Source organism: Magallana gigas, chromosome 4 (assembly GCF_963853765.1).
Source record: "Magallana gigas chromosome 4, xbMagGiga1.1, whole genome shotgun sequence".
NCBI classification, from domain to species: Eukaryota; Metazoa; Mollusca; class Bivalvia; order Ostreida; family Ostreidae; genus Magallana; species Magallana gigas.
The window spans coordinates 32849605-32864499 of NC_088856.1; the positions used below are offsets into that span (position 1 = coordinate 32849605).

General features: G+C 34.5%; 1 protein-coding gene across 4 annotated transcripts in view; it reads right to left on the reverse strand.

Annotated features, from left to right (window-relative positions):
- LOC105331620 (dedicator of cytokinesis protein 3) overlaps positions 1 to 14895 on the reverse strand; it is a 50814-nt gene that overhangs the window by 25812 nt on the left and 10107 nt on the right. For 3 of the 4 annotated variants that reach the window (XM_066082152.1, XM_066082151.1, XM_066082154.1), the window contains exons 3-29: positions 11818 to 11858; positions 11648 to 11703; positions 11232 to 11334; positions 10668 to 10813; positions 10095 to 10218; positions 9175 to 9329; positions 8860 to 8941; positions 8566 to 8626; positions 8346 to 8420; positions 7399 to 7474; positions 7119 to 7243; positions 6850 to 6975; positions 5790 to 5914; positions 5238 to 5336; positions 5062 to 5125; positions 4850 to 4959; positions 4586 to 4763; positions 3974 to 4071; positions 3775 to 3861; positions 3573 to 3673; positions 3388 to 3466; positions 3221 to 3276; positions 2556 to 2670; positions 2254 to 2446; positions 1638 to 1765; positions 1416 to 1529; positions 505 to 708 (exon numbers count right to left, since the gene is read on the reverse strand). In XM_066082152.1, the coding sequence (XP_065938224.1) occupies positions 505 to 708; positions 1416 to 1529; positions 1638 to 1765; positions 2254 to 2446; positions 2556 to 2670; positions 3221 to 3276; positions 3388 to 3466; positions 3573 to 3673; positions 3775 to 3861; positions 3974 to 4071; positions 4586 to 4763; positions 4850 to 4959; positions 5062 to 5125; positions 5238 to 5336; positions 5790 to 5914; positions 6850 to 6975; positions 7119 to 7243; positions 7399 to 7474; positions 8346 to 8420; positions 8566 to 8626; positions 8860 to 8941; positions 9175 to 9329; positions 10095 to 10218; positions 10668 to 10813; positions 11232 to 11334; positions 11648 to 11703; positions 11818 to 11858 (2921 nt within the window). The remainder of the gene's footprint in view (positions 1 to 504; positions 709 to 1415; positions 1530 to 1637; positions 1766 to 2253; positions 2447 to 2555; positions 2671 to 3220; positions 3277 to 3387; positions 3467 to 3572; positions 3674 to 3774; positions 3862 to 3973; positions 4072 to 4585; positions 4764 to 4849; positions 4960 to 5061; positions 5126 to 5237; positions 5337 to 5789; positions 5915 to 6849; positions 6976 to 7118; positions 7244 to 7398; positions 7475 to 8345; positions 8421 to 8565; positions 8627 to 8859; positions 8942 to 9174; positions 9330 to 10094; positions 10219 to 10667; positions 10814 to 11231; positions 11335 to 11647; positions 11704 to 11817; positions 11859 to 14895) is intronic. The other variant, XM_066082153.1, reaches the window with a different exon arrangement.

The following is a 14895-nucleotide window of genomic DNA, read 5'->3' on the forward strand; positions in this document are numbered from 1 at the left end:
ATTTGAGCCTTGAACCTAATAAGTGCCTAACCCTACATGTATATACGTTAAGTCTTTAAAAATTTCCAGAAGCAAAATATATGTATACAAAAATATCATATATAAAAGTACATAAAATTCGTAATTTTAAATTAGGCAAATCTTTATATATTGCCAAAATGTGCCAAAATTTAATCCCTGTGAAAAAAATCAAGCCATGATTAATTCCCCTTTTTCAAATCTTGCAATAAAAACAAAATATATGCCTGAGAAACTCGAAGATGTTTTATATTGGCCTTAAGCGAGAATATTGTAAATCTATTGAAACTCTTTGTATTAACCATAAAGTTAACATGTATGCAGCAAGTTTTTAACATTTTTCCTCTAAATTCTCACGCACTTTTTTTTTCCAACAAAAGGTTAAAAATAAGAATTATCGTTTCTTACAAAAATAATTTCGTATGGCAGATATTTTTATAACAATAAATAAAGCATGCCTAGAGCAAGAAAAATTTAAGTGCCTACAATTTTGACAGGAGTACTATCGACTGTTTTCAGATTTGGAACAGATGGCTGCATAGACATTGAGGGAGGACGCCCTTTAAAGAAGTTAATTCCTGTCAAAGTTCGGCGACGATCACGGTCAACCTGCCGCTTGCTTCCTTTTTTCTGAACTTCTTCTTCCTCACAATCAAAATCATTTGATTCGTGTTGTGATGAAAGTGAGGACTGCAACAATGTATAAGTATATTGAGTAGATTATGTACAAAGCACACACACACACACACTGCATGTCTTGTGATGAATATACAAAGCTGAAAAATGAAAATGTGTAGCAAACAATGTGTAACAAAAAGAGGTGAATTACAGATCATACAAATGTGAAGATAACAGAAGGGCTATGCTCATGACTATGCCTAACAATTACAGGAATTAGATTCATCATTTCCTGAGAAACTTTACTTTAATTAAGTTATTAATTACCCAGAAAAAAATATCCTATGTTTCTTTATGACACACATGTTCCAGAATTTTTAGAGACATATTCGTTAACACATAAACTAATTTTAAAAAAAATACATGTATACTGAAATCTAAATGGACATAGGAATTTGTTTAAGCATATATGGAGTATATATACAGTGCAATACTTAGTGCATATATCATAACATCAAACACTGTGCTCCCAATTTGATTCTGCTCCATCTGACTTAATCTATTAATGCCAAGTTCTGCAATCTTCAGTCAGACTGTCCTCAGCCATAGTTTCTATCAAGTTTACCGGTCAAGTAATTGACGATACTAAGACATGTATCAGACGGGACAGAAAAATAACAATTTTGGAAGCACAGCTTAGAAAGCAGTTAAATTCTATAGCATCAAATCTACTACAAAGCCACACAGAAAGGAAAGGCAAGCCATCAACATCTTCTTACCGAAATGTACGAGGGATGAGAAACGACCTTCTCGCTCAGGCTCAAAGTGGTATCCACCATTACTTGAAACATCATCTTGACAAACATCTCTATGTCATCTGCCATGTCTTTTTCCTGCCAAATATGTTGGTTGGTTTGAGACATGTAACAAATACTCATGAGTGCAGATCATATTGATTACATGTAATTTCATAATAGAAAATATTAAAATGTGCTCAGTACCTGTTTGAGTTTGAATAGTTTATCCAGTAGGTCTCCTAGCGTATTAGTCACAAGTTGCAGAAAAGTCTTTTGTAGCAAGCAATTTCGAACCTGAGATACACACAAAGGCAGCAAAACACTGCGAGATTCTGTAATTATAGACACACTAAATATAAGATACCTGAAAAAGTGGTTATTTACGCTGGTGGTTAAGTACGCGCTTTCTATAGTCAAACAATGAGTATTAAATACTCTCGAATTAAATAATTAGATGTGATTTACCACACTAATGTTTTGATTTCTTTACCATAAACATGGGGGGTAAGGTAATTTACATGGTTTAAAGATTACTGCGTGACAAGTATAGATTTTCCCCACTTAAATTAACACTTTCATACAAAAGAAAAACAAATCCTACGAAGAAAAAAATCAAAATCTATGGAAAAATGCAAAAATTTTGTTTCTAATAATTCCAAAAGGGTCCAATAGTAAAATTTATGTTTGAGAAGACCCCAAGATCAAGATAAATTAAGACGTTAAATGTCCATCACAGTAGTAAAAATTCATGTAAAAATCTTAATTAGAGTCTTGTGTTAGAATAAGTATAGACTCTGCCTTGTTAAACATATAACTTTACCATCATCAATGAAGAGCTCAGAGTTGACAATTTCACGGATAAATTCCATCTTGTTCCTGGCCACATCTTCTGAGATCTCTCGTGGAGAGGGCAGTTTGGAAATTACCGCCTTGACATATTCAGCAAGCTCTCTTTTGGTCATGACCACTACAAAAGTCTCAAAGGACTTCTGGAGGTTGGACAACAGGGCCATCTAGGTAATACACACAGTGCTGATTAGTCCACTGTAACTGCCAGCTTAAGAACATTCACTGACCACACACTCATACGAGTGCTCTATGTAATGTCTGTCAAGTACTAACCTGTGAGATCTTAAGTTTCTGATCCTTGCTAGACAGAAGAAGCCCAAAGCTGTCAAACAGCTTGGCAATCAGAATGCTGAATTCTTGGTCTGACTGAGGATTGACACACATTGGGCTACAGAAGAAAAACCCACCATGCACATTTACCAATATTTAGCATCGAAATTGTACACAGTTTTCATTAAGGATATTTGCAACAAACGTCTTTAAAATGTAGTAAATATTTATATGATTATGCCACATCCAAGCACCCATAAATTGAAAAATTGTCGGGGTAGGAAACAAATTAAATACATTTACAGTATAGTTTGAATAACATTTTGTAAGATATTATCAGTTTCATGTATATCATGGCATTCAATGCATCAATATTACTGTTTGTAGCCAATGTCTAAAGCCAAACATTCAATAAAATTTTATAATGTTTAGATCTCTCAGTATACTTAAAAGAATACCAGCACCAGTCATTTCAATATACCTGGTAAATACCAGTGTCCCAATTATCATGAGCATTTTACCCTGAAAATGCTGAATGGCTGTACTTAATTTGTCAACTATGAGATCAAAAGTTAGTTTGAAGACTGCTTTTTCTCACGATTTTGTTGAATATTTCCTGATACGGTTTTCTACAGATATAAGTACTCATATATAAATGAATCACTTACTTAAGAGTCTCTAGTTCTCGAGAGCGAACGATAAACCTCACCAGTGGAGCGAGCACCTATATTAGACAAAACACCAATCTATGGTATAACTTTTAAAAACATGGCAAATACAGTGGTCTAACCACAGCAATAAGTTCTGTGAATTTCATTAGTAAAGTTTGTAATACCTTGAGTGACATGGCCACAGGAAATGACTCCCCGTTGACAGCTCTCTCAATGCCAGAGGAGAACAAGGACATCAGATGGCTGAAATCAGAAAACACAGGAGACACTGAAACTGAATCCACTTGATTCCATGAGTGATTTAAAACTCGCCAACTCTTTTTGGTCTTGGTGGTAACTGTAGACTTACGTATGGACTAGGGGGGAGGTGAACGTCTCTTTGAGGTAACTGTCTAGGACAGGGACAAAGTTCTCAAAGCGACTGTCTAGCAGCAGATTCAAAATAAAAGTCTGACAAAGAAACACAACATTAACACACAAAAAGATACACTGCTCTAAGATATAATAATGGAAAAACATGAATCATCTAATAAAAGCAAACTAGAACTTACTAAAGCATGGAACACTTTGGTATAATATGGGGTTTGGTTGCCAGCTTGTAGCATCTCAAACAAAGCATCAAGAATGTCGGACAGAAACTGACAAAACACAAGAACAGGATGACAATCTGTGATCAAACAAAGTCAGAAACAATACACCCTGATGACTGTACAGCGCGAACAGACACTTTTTACTGACATCCCCCCATACCTTCATTATCTCTCCTCCCTGGAGTTTCATTAGTTTATCCAGATTTTTATCCAGGTCGGACATGCAGTCTTTCCATTTCAAAATTCCAAGGAGTTCAGCTAAAACAAAATGATTACACATTTTTAACAACAGCCCTGTCACCAAAAATCATTCCAAATGAAAAATCTTGCCTACAATTCAAGAACAGAATAATGTAGGTTCCTTTCTTAATGCAGGTATTTATTTCAGTGATTCAACTGTTTTACATCAAATCGCAAGAATATAAAATTGCAAACACCAAATTTCAGAATTTTTGACAAAAGCACAAGTTTGAAAATTCTAATCCTAGTATCCAATCCCAAATCATGGAAGATTCTTTGTACAGTATCTTGTTTTTACTCCATTCATTTTTGATTTTTAAATATCCACTTTTAGTAGCTTTGAGACACAAGGTAATACTTTTATCATTTCATCAGTAGTGTGGAAAATTCATTACATCACACTCATAGTGCAATTAAAAGAATGCCTTACATAAGCAACATTCACCGTAATCATGTGATAAATGGAAACACTAAGATGTACTGGTAATACTAAGGTGAGTGAATTCAAACTTTTTTCATTGCCCTGACTTACATGTCTGTGTGAACTTGGTTGATGTCAGTTTGGTGGAGACTTGCATGGTCTCCTTCGGACTGCGGACGTACGGCAGAGATTTTGATATGAACACTGATTGGCGAGGCATCCCCCAGTCATCCACCAGAAATGGCATGGTTTTGTACTTCTCATACTTGATTTTACTTGGATCCTCACACTGCAACACAGGTGAGACGTCAAATATTTTCTACAGCTAAAATTACGAGGGGTAATACCCACTGCTTCTCAGTGTAATATGCTTACCTTATATATACAAAGATTGTGAAATGCATCTTTTATAACAATGTCTTCATCGTCTGTCAATCTCATGAAAGCAAATCCACACAGTTTTTTCTCTGCCTTACTCGCTTTAGCTAGAATGAATAAGATAATGCATATAAACAACATCACTGTGTGTACCTATTGAACACAGTTCAGTATTTCAACATAATCACTACATGTGAATGTAAACTTACTTGAGCAATGGGAGATTTCAAACAGTACACTTGATCCTGGAAACTTTTCCATTGGTATGGAGATCTAAATGTATTGTAAGACATCGTTAAATGCAAGAAGGGAGATTCAATAAATGAGACTTCTGTGTAGATAATGCTTCTTGTGTATGGTAGTTCAGTGATGGACAGTTACATACCCTGACAATTTCCCCCCATTTTGGTCCATTGTTATGATATAGTACGCTGGATCGGAATGTGTCTTGTAAATCTTCCGCATAACCATAATTTATACATTTCTGAAACAATAATACACCTGTACAAACACATCAAAGTTATTGAAAAAAATGAATATGAGGTATCAAGTTTTTAATATGATAAAAAGAACTTTTTAATGACATAAGCTAATATAAATTACATGTGAAACTTTTCAATGAAAGAAACAAAAGTAAGGCTTTTTGCTTAATGGACTTTGTGAAGAAAATTCTTTACCAAAATATTTCGCTGCTCTTAACATGGGTTTCCTTATACATTTTAAATTTTTTTTTATGCTCAACTTGTAATGATTTTTTTTTTTTTAACATCATGTTGGCAAGTATCAAAGAAGTAAATGGGGTTATCTAGATTAATTCTTAATTGCACTGACGACTTAATACGAAATGAACTATTTTGACCACACTTTACAAACTAAGCCTCTCTCTGTAAACTATGGCCATCATTTTCTGAGTATATTAAATCGAAGCTTGCCGTACTGGAATGTGGCGTCCTTCCTTGTCTAACACTGTCACTTTTACTTCCACATTTTTCTGAGCTTTTTTACCATCTCTATCAAAATCCCCCTCACGCAGTTCCAAGTACACATCATTACGGACTTCCCCTGCACATCAAATGTTCAAAACACATGTACTTGATTAGTTTAAGATTTCTTTGGGTTTGGAGTAGTTTAACCCACAAGGCATGCACTATTTAGCAGTCCACAACAGAGCATAAAACTTAAGATGCTTTACAATGTTGAACATATCATGGTAGCAGGTAAATCGTTAAAGTACTGTATATCCATTTTTTTTGCATATCATAAACTTTGCTATAATGGGGTACATATGTAACCTTTTTATTTGCATCAAGATTAACAAATTTTTGCAATTTACAAACTTTCTAATAGCAAACAATACTGGATATTATTTCTGCATATTGTGTTTTTTGCAATGCAGAATAAAGTTCTCACATAAAATAAAGAATCTATAGTATAGATATTTATACATAGCTTGAGTCTTGGCACCGAATCTGATAGAGAATTATAAAACATTCAACATAATGTCCCATAATCAAATCTAATGAGGAATACCTAGTAAATGTATCCCAAAGACAAAAACTGTAGAAGGTAACACACACTTAAGCAATGGGTTTTAATCACAGGCAGGATGGGGTCTCCATTAAGCATTTTCTACAGCAAGCATCTATTTATCTCACTTTTAAGATTAACATGATAGGAACGGGAATTTCTAAATAGCATTCAAACATGAACAATCAGATGTTTGAAGTAAAGCTATACCTGTCTCCTGAATATCATATGCTACACATATATGGGAATAACTGACAGATGACTACCCAGTACATTACTGTTGAACCATGCAGACATGAAAAATGAATGGATTCTTAGGTATGGATTATCACACATTTACATGTGGATGAAATGATGACCAATGCTCCCCACAGACCAATACAGCAAATATCATAATGCATTTTAAAGAAGAGCCCTGATGATCATTAAATGATAATCAATATAACTCCAAAGCAGACAACCAGTATTACCAGGGTTAATAACATCAGAGAAGTCCATTTTTTGTATCACAGCCAATCCTTTGGTAAATAGCATGGGATGTTCAGTCTGACATTTTTTCAGGTCACCTGTGATGATTTTCACAGCCAGATGTAGACCTGTAAACAGAAAAAAAAAATTCTTTATGCAAAGGCAAGGAAAACACTTGTAGGTGCACATAAAAAATAAAACAACTCACTAGATTTAATATTAGCTTCAAAAATATCTGAAATTAACAATAATTCTTCATTCAGATTCATACCAAGACTTGCCCGTTCTGGATTTGATGCAGAAGCTTTGAGTTGGCTGGAACTGGCAGATGAGGATATACTATAACGTTTGATCAAGGATTCATGGAATTCTGAGAATATGCTGTCATCAGTACAGCTGTAATACAAACAATGTATTGTGTAATCAATTAAGTCACAAAAAACCATGATCATATTTCACTGTCACTGCTGTTAGATGAATTGAACTTTTTTCAATGAGCTTTAATATTTTGTATATAAAAAGGATCACCTAATATTACCATCTCCACTCACCTCACAACCTTTAAGTTACACTCATATAAATCATCTACAATGTCCATTTGTTCCTGAATTTCTCGAACACTTAACACTGAAAAGAATTGAGAAAATTCAGTATGTCTATTAACAATTTGTTTCTGTTGCTTGCATTTGTTTGTAGTTAGTAGTTTTGTACATGCATCTGTTTCGAGTTTACATAATACATCTACAACATAAGTGTAATAGGGTGAAAATTGACAGTTATCATGATAGCAGCAAAGACTTCACATTTTTGAGATTCTGACCATCTGAAATGGCACAGGTTTCATAAAAGACATAAGGATGGAACTAAGCTTTAATTAGTCTTTCACTTCTCTTATAGAAACAACAGCCCAAGGTCAAGGTCATCCTTCATTATACAACCACACAAAGAGTAATTAAAAAATATAGCAGATTGCGTCATAGGAGGAGATCATATTCACTAGAGATTAGCTATGACCTTGAAACTTGGTTTAATTTTGTGTTTAAGTATGAGCCAGATAGGGCCAAGGGAGAGAAAAATATGCTGCGGACATGATGATATAGGCATACCAACAAAATATGCTGCAGACATGATGACAGGCAGACCAACAAAATATGCTTCAGAAATGATGATAGGCATACCAACAAAATATTCTGCAGAAATGATGATATTAGGCAGACCAACAAAATATGCTGTGGACACGATGACAGGCAGACCAACAAAATATGCTGCAGAAACGATGATAGGCAGACCAACAAAATATGCTGTGGACACGATGACAGGCAGACCAACAAAATATGCTGCAGAAATGATGATAGGCAGACCAACAAAATATGCTGCAGAAATGATGATAGGCAGACCAACAAAATATGCTGTGGACACGATGACAGGCAGACCAACAACCCTAGCAGACAGACTTTTCAATATACAGCCCCGAAAGTTGGGCCCAAAACCATCCTACCTCCAACCCCCCAGGGCCGTCTGTATGGTGATGTAAGGGGCTTCTTGTGTTCCTTGTGATCATGTAACATTCGACCTAAACAAAGGACAAAAAAGAATGAGATAAACCAATGTAAACCAATACATGTAACTGTTATACCATTACATCGATGATTACTGTTCTATTTCACACTATACAGACTTATCTCTATCATTTAATGTTCCTAACTTTTTAAACATACCATATCTGTATATACGAACAACAAGGAATAAATTTTTGTTCACATCCTCTGGTGAAAGATCCTGGAATAAGAATTATGTTTGTTCTTTAAGAATTCATACTGTAATATATCAATATCATACAATCAACACAAATTTCAGTAAAAACACTGGTACACAGATTAACTGTGCATAAAAATATGCATGTGTCAATCAATGAAAACACGTTCACAGTAGTAAAAAACTAACATAATTTGCATAGCCTTCTGGACCCAACTACCAGTATAATGAATAATGAATACAAAAATAGGTCTTACAGTAAAAAGAGAATTCAAGATATCTGATCTCTCCACATCCACAGGAAATCCATTCTTGTTCAGTCGGATTTCATACTGTTCACTACAACAGCAAAGCATTTGTTATAAAACAGTCTTCATATCATGTATAAACAAGTCACCTTCAGCAGTTGTGAAGCAAGAATTACCACTGAGAAAAAAAATAAAACCTAATTCTCACTTAATAAGTCAGCTAGGATTATCCCTAAATTATTATTCTGTGCATTTCTGACCAATTATCACTCAAAAGGAATCTTTGTTGTTATATGTGAAAGGACTACAATGTGAATGAGTCACCTGATAAATTTGTCTTCTTTGGCACTGTATATGGAGAGATATACGATAGAGTCATCGGCTATATTACACTGATTGCTGCGATAACACACGAGAAGATTAAATATATTCCCTTCCTCTGTGCGGCAGGACTCTGTGGGTAATCGTGTTCGCTTTGTCTAAAACAACACAGAAAAATAGGCATTCAATGTTACAAAAATTAATTGATGGGTGGTGAAATTCCACCTCGGGGACCAAATTGACTTTCTAGGACATGGCTTGGACAAATCATGAGGAACTTCAATATATAACACAAGTACTGGTATATAATGAATGATTATTTTTCTCCTACTAATTTACATTTGTACATAAATGAAAACTGGTATTGTAAATCATCATCAAAATCAAAATTTCTCATGATGATTCTTTAAAAAAATTAATACATCATCAAAGGGACTATACCTCAAAACAGTTTTAACGATATGTAAAAATTCAAAACAGATTTCAATTTGTTTAAAATGGAAAGACAAATTTAAGAAATTTCTATTTACAATTCTGATTTATCCATATATGTGCTACAGACCAAAAATAGATTGCTCCATTCCTTGACTGTGCATCCTATTTATGCTATATAGAACTACACTCATCATTTCTCCACTCCTTGAGATTTATATAGTACTACACTCATCAGATACTTACAGACTTAGTGCCGAGTTTCTCCACTCCTTGACTGTGCACCCTGTGCAGTTCTACATAGCACTATACACATATTATACTTACAGACTTAGTGTGCAGTTGCTCTATTCCTTGACATTGCACTTGTGCAGTTCTATATAGTAATATACACATATTATACTTAGACTTGGTGTGGAGTTTCTCTATTCCTTGACTGTGCACCCTGTGCAGTTCTATTCTGTATAGTACTACACACATATTATACTTACAGACTTAGTGCTGCGGAGTTTCTCCACTCCTTGACTGTGCACCCTGTGCAGTTCTATGACACTGCACTCATCAGGATTAAGCTCCTGGCCATTTTTTCTTGGAATAAAATCCATTCCTAACTGCCTGTTAAAACATATTTATATATCATACAAAAAATGATTACTGTTTATCAAGTATTATCATTTTTCATTATATTAGGAAGCTTCCATTTTCTGCTTTAGCCCTGTACACCTTCAAAACCAAAGCTTCAAAAGGCTAAAATTTTAGTAGTTTTATAAGGGCATATTAAATTAGAAAAGGTCTCTACTACTGTTTGAACTACAGTATACACCTTGCCTAATTTTCAAATGTGATACAATTATTTCAGAATGCAACAGTTGAATGTGGTAATATATCAGAAAATTCTTACTGAAAAATATAGAAATGGCACTGACAATCTTACTTTTATGTGAAAAAGGAACATAAAGCAGAAAGCAAGAATTTCATTTCAATTCACAAACTCTTCCTGCCTTTCCCTGCCCTTGTCATCTCCCCCCCCCCCCCCCCCCCCCCACACTCCCTGTAAGCCTCACCCGTTTCCCCAGTCTACAAGCGTGGCAATTTCTTCTCGTAGACTGGTAGCTTGTTCCGCTGACAGAGTGTCCTTTAGGAGTCGGCCTCGAAGTACAGTCAGATCTGCCATCACTACGGCCACATCGTCCAGCATCTGGCTCCATCCCTGGAAAAATAGACAGTTATCTCATTTAATCTTTCCTTTTCCTTTAAAGCACATAGAAAAATAAGACTCTGTATTTACTGAATTTGTTTGGGGTGAGCTTTTGAGGGTTATCAATTTACATTTATTAAAACAAATAAATAGGAAAGTAAGTTTATTAATCAATAGCATCAAAAATAATAAAAGACTGTCTCTTTATTTGTTATAAAATCTGTTATTGAGCCAATATTAATTCTGATGATTCCATTTTATTAACCATTCTATAACTTTAAATTTTAGAACTTTTATTTCAACATTTTCATTATATTTTTTTGACATGTAAAATTATACAGCCACTTTTTTTTTACAACTTCCATATAACTACATAAAAAATAACATCAACAACAACAACAAAAATACAAGATCAATCTGGAATTCCTACTTGACAGAGGTACTTGGTCTTCCAGGTTTGGAACCATTCACGTAGGCCAAAGGTCAGTTCTCTGACCATGTGGTCTTCTTTTGGAATGACTGTTTGGTATTGTCTGTAATTACCAAAAAACCCCATAATAGTGAATAAATGAAAATCAATTTTAGTAGGCCTGCATGCATTTTTGTGATGATTACATGAATCTTCTAACACTACCATACTAAGCATATACCTACAAATTTAATTGGGCCAAGTGCATTATCCAAATCAGTCTCTATTATTATCTAATTATCAGAATTGTATCTGTCAAACATTTTAATCATCTAAGGAAGAAGATTTCTTACCTTTTACCACTTTTTTTTTTATTGTTTCCTTAAAATGTTAAGAAAGCCATTATGATTTATTCTCATTGAAACTGCACTACATACCCCTTTCCCTCAGTAATGCAATCCTTGATGTGAATGAAACTCTTTGGAAATATTCCCTGAAAATATTTTCATAAACGAATTCAACAGAATTTCTGATTATGAAGTGGAATACATGTGTGATAAATATTAAATCCACAGTCTAGTTGTATAAGACAAGTACAGGTACATACCCATCCTGTTTTTCTGCTCATTGATTCTCCATAATACCACCCTACAAAACATAAAGCTTTAAGGACACTCTATACACCAATGAAAAATAGGTTTTTTTTAAACTTTGAATTAAATATGTCACTCGAAGATATGTATTTTGTGTAGCTCAATTTCAATATAGAGTCTGTGGCACGGATATTGCCTGCAAAGAAACTTTTCAAAGAATGTAACTTGATCTAATCAGTAGTTAAAAATACTTAAATCAATCACAAATAAAGACATGCACTGCACGTTGAGGTTTTCTTCTACTTTACAATTTATATAACTACTCAAAAGACATATTACTCCCTCAGAATGGAAGCTACCCTCTTCAATATACTCTATAATTGAATTTATCATAAAGACCCCATACTCCTCCAATATATAGACTGTCCTCTACTGATATCCAACACTCCAGAAATAATAAAACGTTTTTCATACATGCACATGACCTAGGTGGTCAATATAAATTATGATTTGTTCTACATAGGACTAAAAATATATCCGGCATTTTCAGAATGCTATGAATGGTAATCACAATTCCTGTTGTTCAATGAAATATCACGTTCTTACTTCTCAATTTGTTTGATATGGTTTCAAACTGAAAGATGATGATATGATATTTATGTACATGTATTAATTCACCACTGAATCATATAATAAAATATTTATAGCTGTTTCTTTGATCAATATGATGATTTAGCTACCCTTGATGTTCGCTTTTGGCTCAGTGAATATTGTACTTCTCAAGTAGATAAATCATCATACTGACCATAAAATAACATTGAATGATTGTATAGTATTCATCATAACACCCCATACTCCTCTAGTATATGAGCTGTCCTCAACAATATACTTGTATATATATCATCATAACACCCCATACCCCTCTAGTATATGAGCTGCCCTCTACAATATACTTGTATATAACATCATAACACCCCATACTCCTCTAGTATATGAGCTGCCCTCTACAATATACTTGTATATAACATCATAACACCCCATACTCCTCTAGTATATGAGCTGCCCTCTACAATATACTTGTATATAACATCATAACACCCCATACCCCTCTAGTATATGAGCTGCCCTCTACAATATACTTGTATATAACATCATAACACCCCATACCCCTCAAGTATATGAGCTGCCCTCTACAATATACATGTATATAACATCATAACACCCCATACCCCTCAAGTATATGAGCTGCCCTCTACAATATTCTTGTATATAACATCAAAACACACCATACTCCTCTAGTATATGAGCTGTCCTCTACAATATGCTTGTATAACACCCCATACTCCTCTAGTATATGGACTGTCCTCTATAATATACTTGTATATATCATCATAACACCCAATACTCCTCTAGTATATGAGCTTTCCTCTACAATATACTTGTATATAACATCACAACATCCCTTACTCCTCTAGTATATCAGCTGTCCTCTACAATATACTTGTATATATCATCATAACACCCCATACTCCTCTAGTATATGAACTGTCCTCTATAATATACTTGTATATATCATCACAACACCCCATACCCCTTTAGTATATGAGCTGTCCTCTATAATATACTTGTATATAACATCACAACACCCCGTACTCCTCTAGTATATGAGCTTTCCTCTACAATATACTTGTATATAACATCATAACACCCCATACCCCTCTAGTATATGAGCTGCCCTCTACAATATACTTGTATATAACATTACAACACCCCATACCCCTCTAGTATATGAGCCGTCCTCTACAATTTACTTGTATATATCATCACAACACCCCATACTTCTCTAGTATATGAGCTGTCATCTACAATATACTTGTATATATCAACATACATAACACCCCATACTCCTCTAGTATATGACCTTTCCTTTACAAATGCTTTTGTTTTCCATACACCTCCAGTATATGAGATGCCATCTACAATATACTATTTTATTTATCATGAAACACCACCATACTCCTCTAGTATAATCACTGTCCTCTACAATCTTACATTGTATTCATCATAACAACATCAAACTCCTCCAATATTTGGATGGTCCTTTTCAATATACTATTTTGTTCATCATAAAACCACTATCCTCCTCCAGCATGTGGGCTGTCTTTTACCATATGTTATTGCATTTATCATTACACTACAATTTTCTATAATAATATGAGCTGTCCTCTACTACAACAACATATTTATCACGCACATTTCCACATTATCCTATTGAATAAGAACTATCCTCATCCAATGATTCATCAGAAACACTCCCACTCCTCCAATGCGCATCCTTTTTCTCTCTATTCTATGACAGTAGTCTCTATGGTCTTCCCCATACTCCGATCATTGTGCAAAATTCACTGTTTATTAATAATTTTATTTTGGACATTACTTTTTAAATTCAACATCTGTTTTGTAATATTTTCTCACATTTATTTCGTACAAAGTTACTTATATGAATTAGTGATTGACACTTTTCAGACTCTATGTGTGATTTCAAACAGACAGTGTTATGTCTCAAAAACTGCCAAGAAGTTGTTTAAATTATTTTAATTTTATATCTGTCAATCTTTCACTCAGCTTACTTATGTCATCACCTGTCAATTTTCACTCATTGTTCAGATTCCTATTTATAGTTGTGTACAATTGTCAATCAGCAGTCCGGGATTCCGCGGCCAGCCTGCACAAACGACTCACCAAGAGTTTTGAGTCCAGAGGCCACTACTGGCCATATCCAACTTGCTTGTAACATGCCTGTCTGTTAAATTGTTGTAATGTTGCCATTGTCGAGTCTCGTCCAATAAATTTGAAATCCTGCATCAACTTCCTTTTATTTCTTTGGAATTGCATATTGGTGGACCTTAGGAAATATGGGACACCTACCCTTCGTTTTTACCTTACGGCCCACAGCGCGCCTCAACCTTATTACTTGTATCTCAACGCCAACATTCCCTCACCCCAATTATACTGCACATGACTTATGCAGTTTCAGAAGAATTTCCTAAGCATCGTACGAATCTACACAGTAACACTCCTTAGGTATTTGA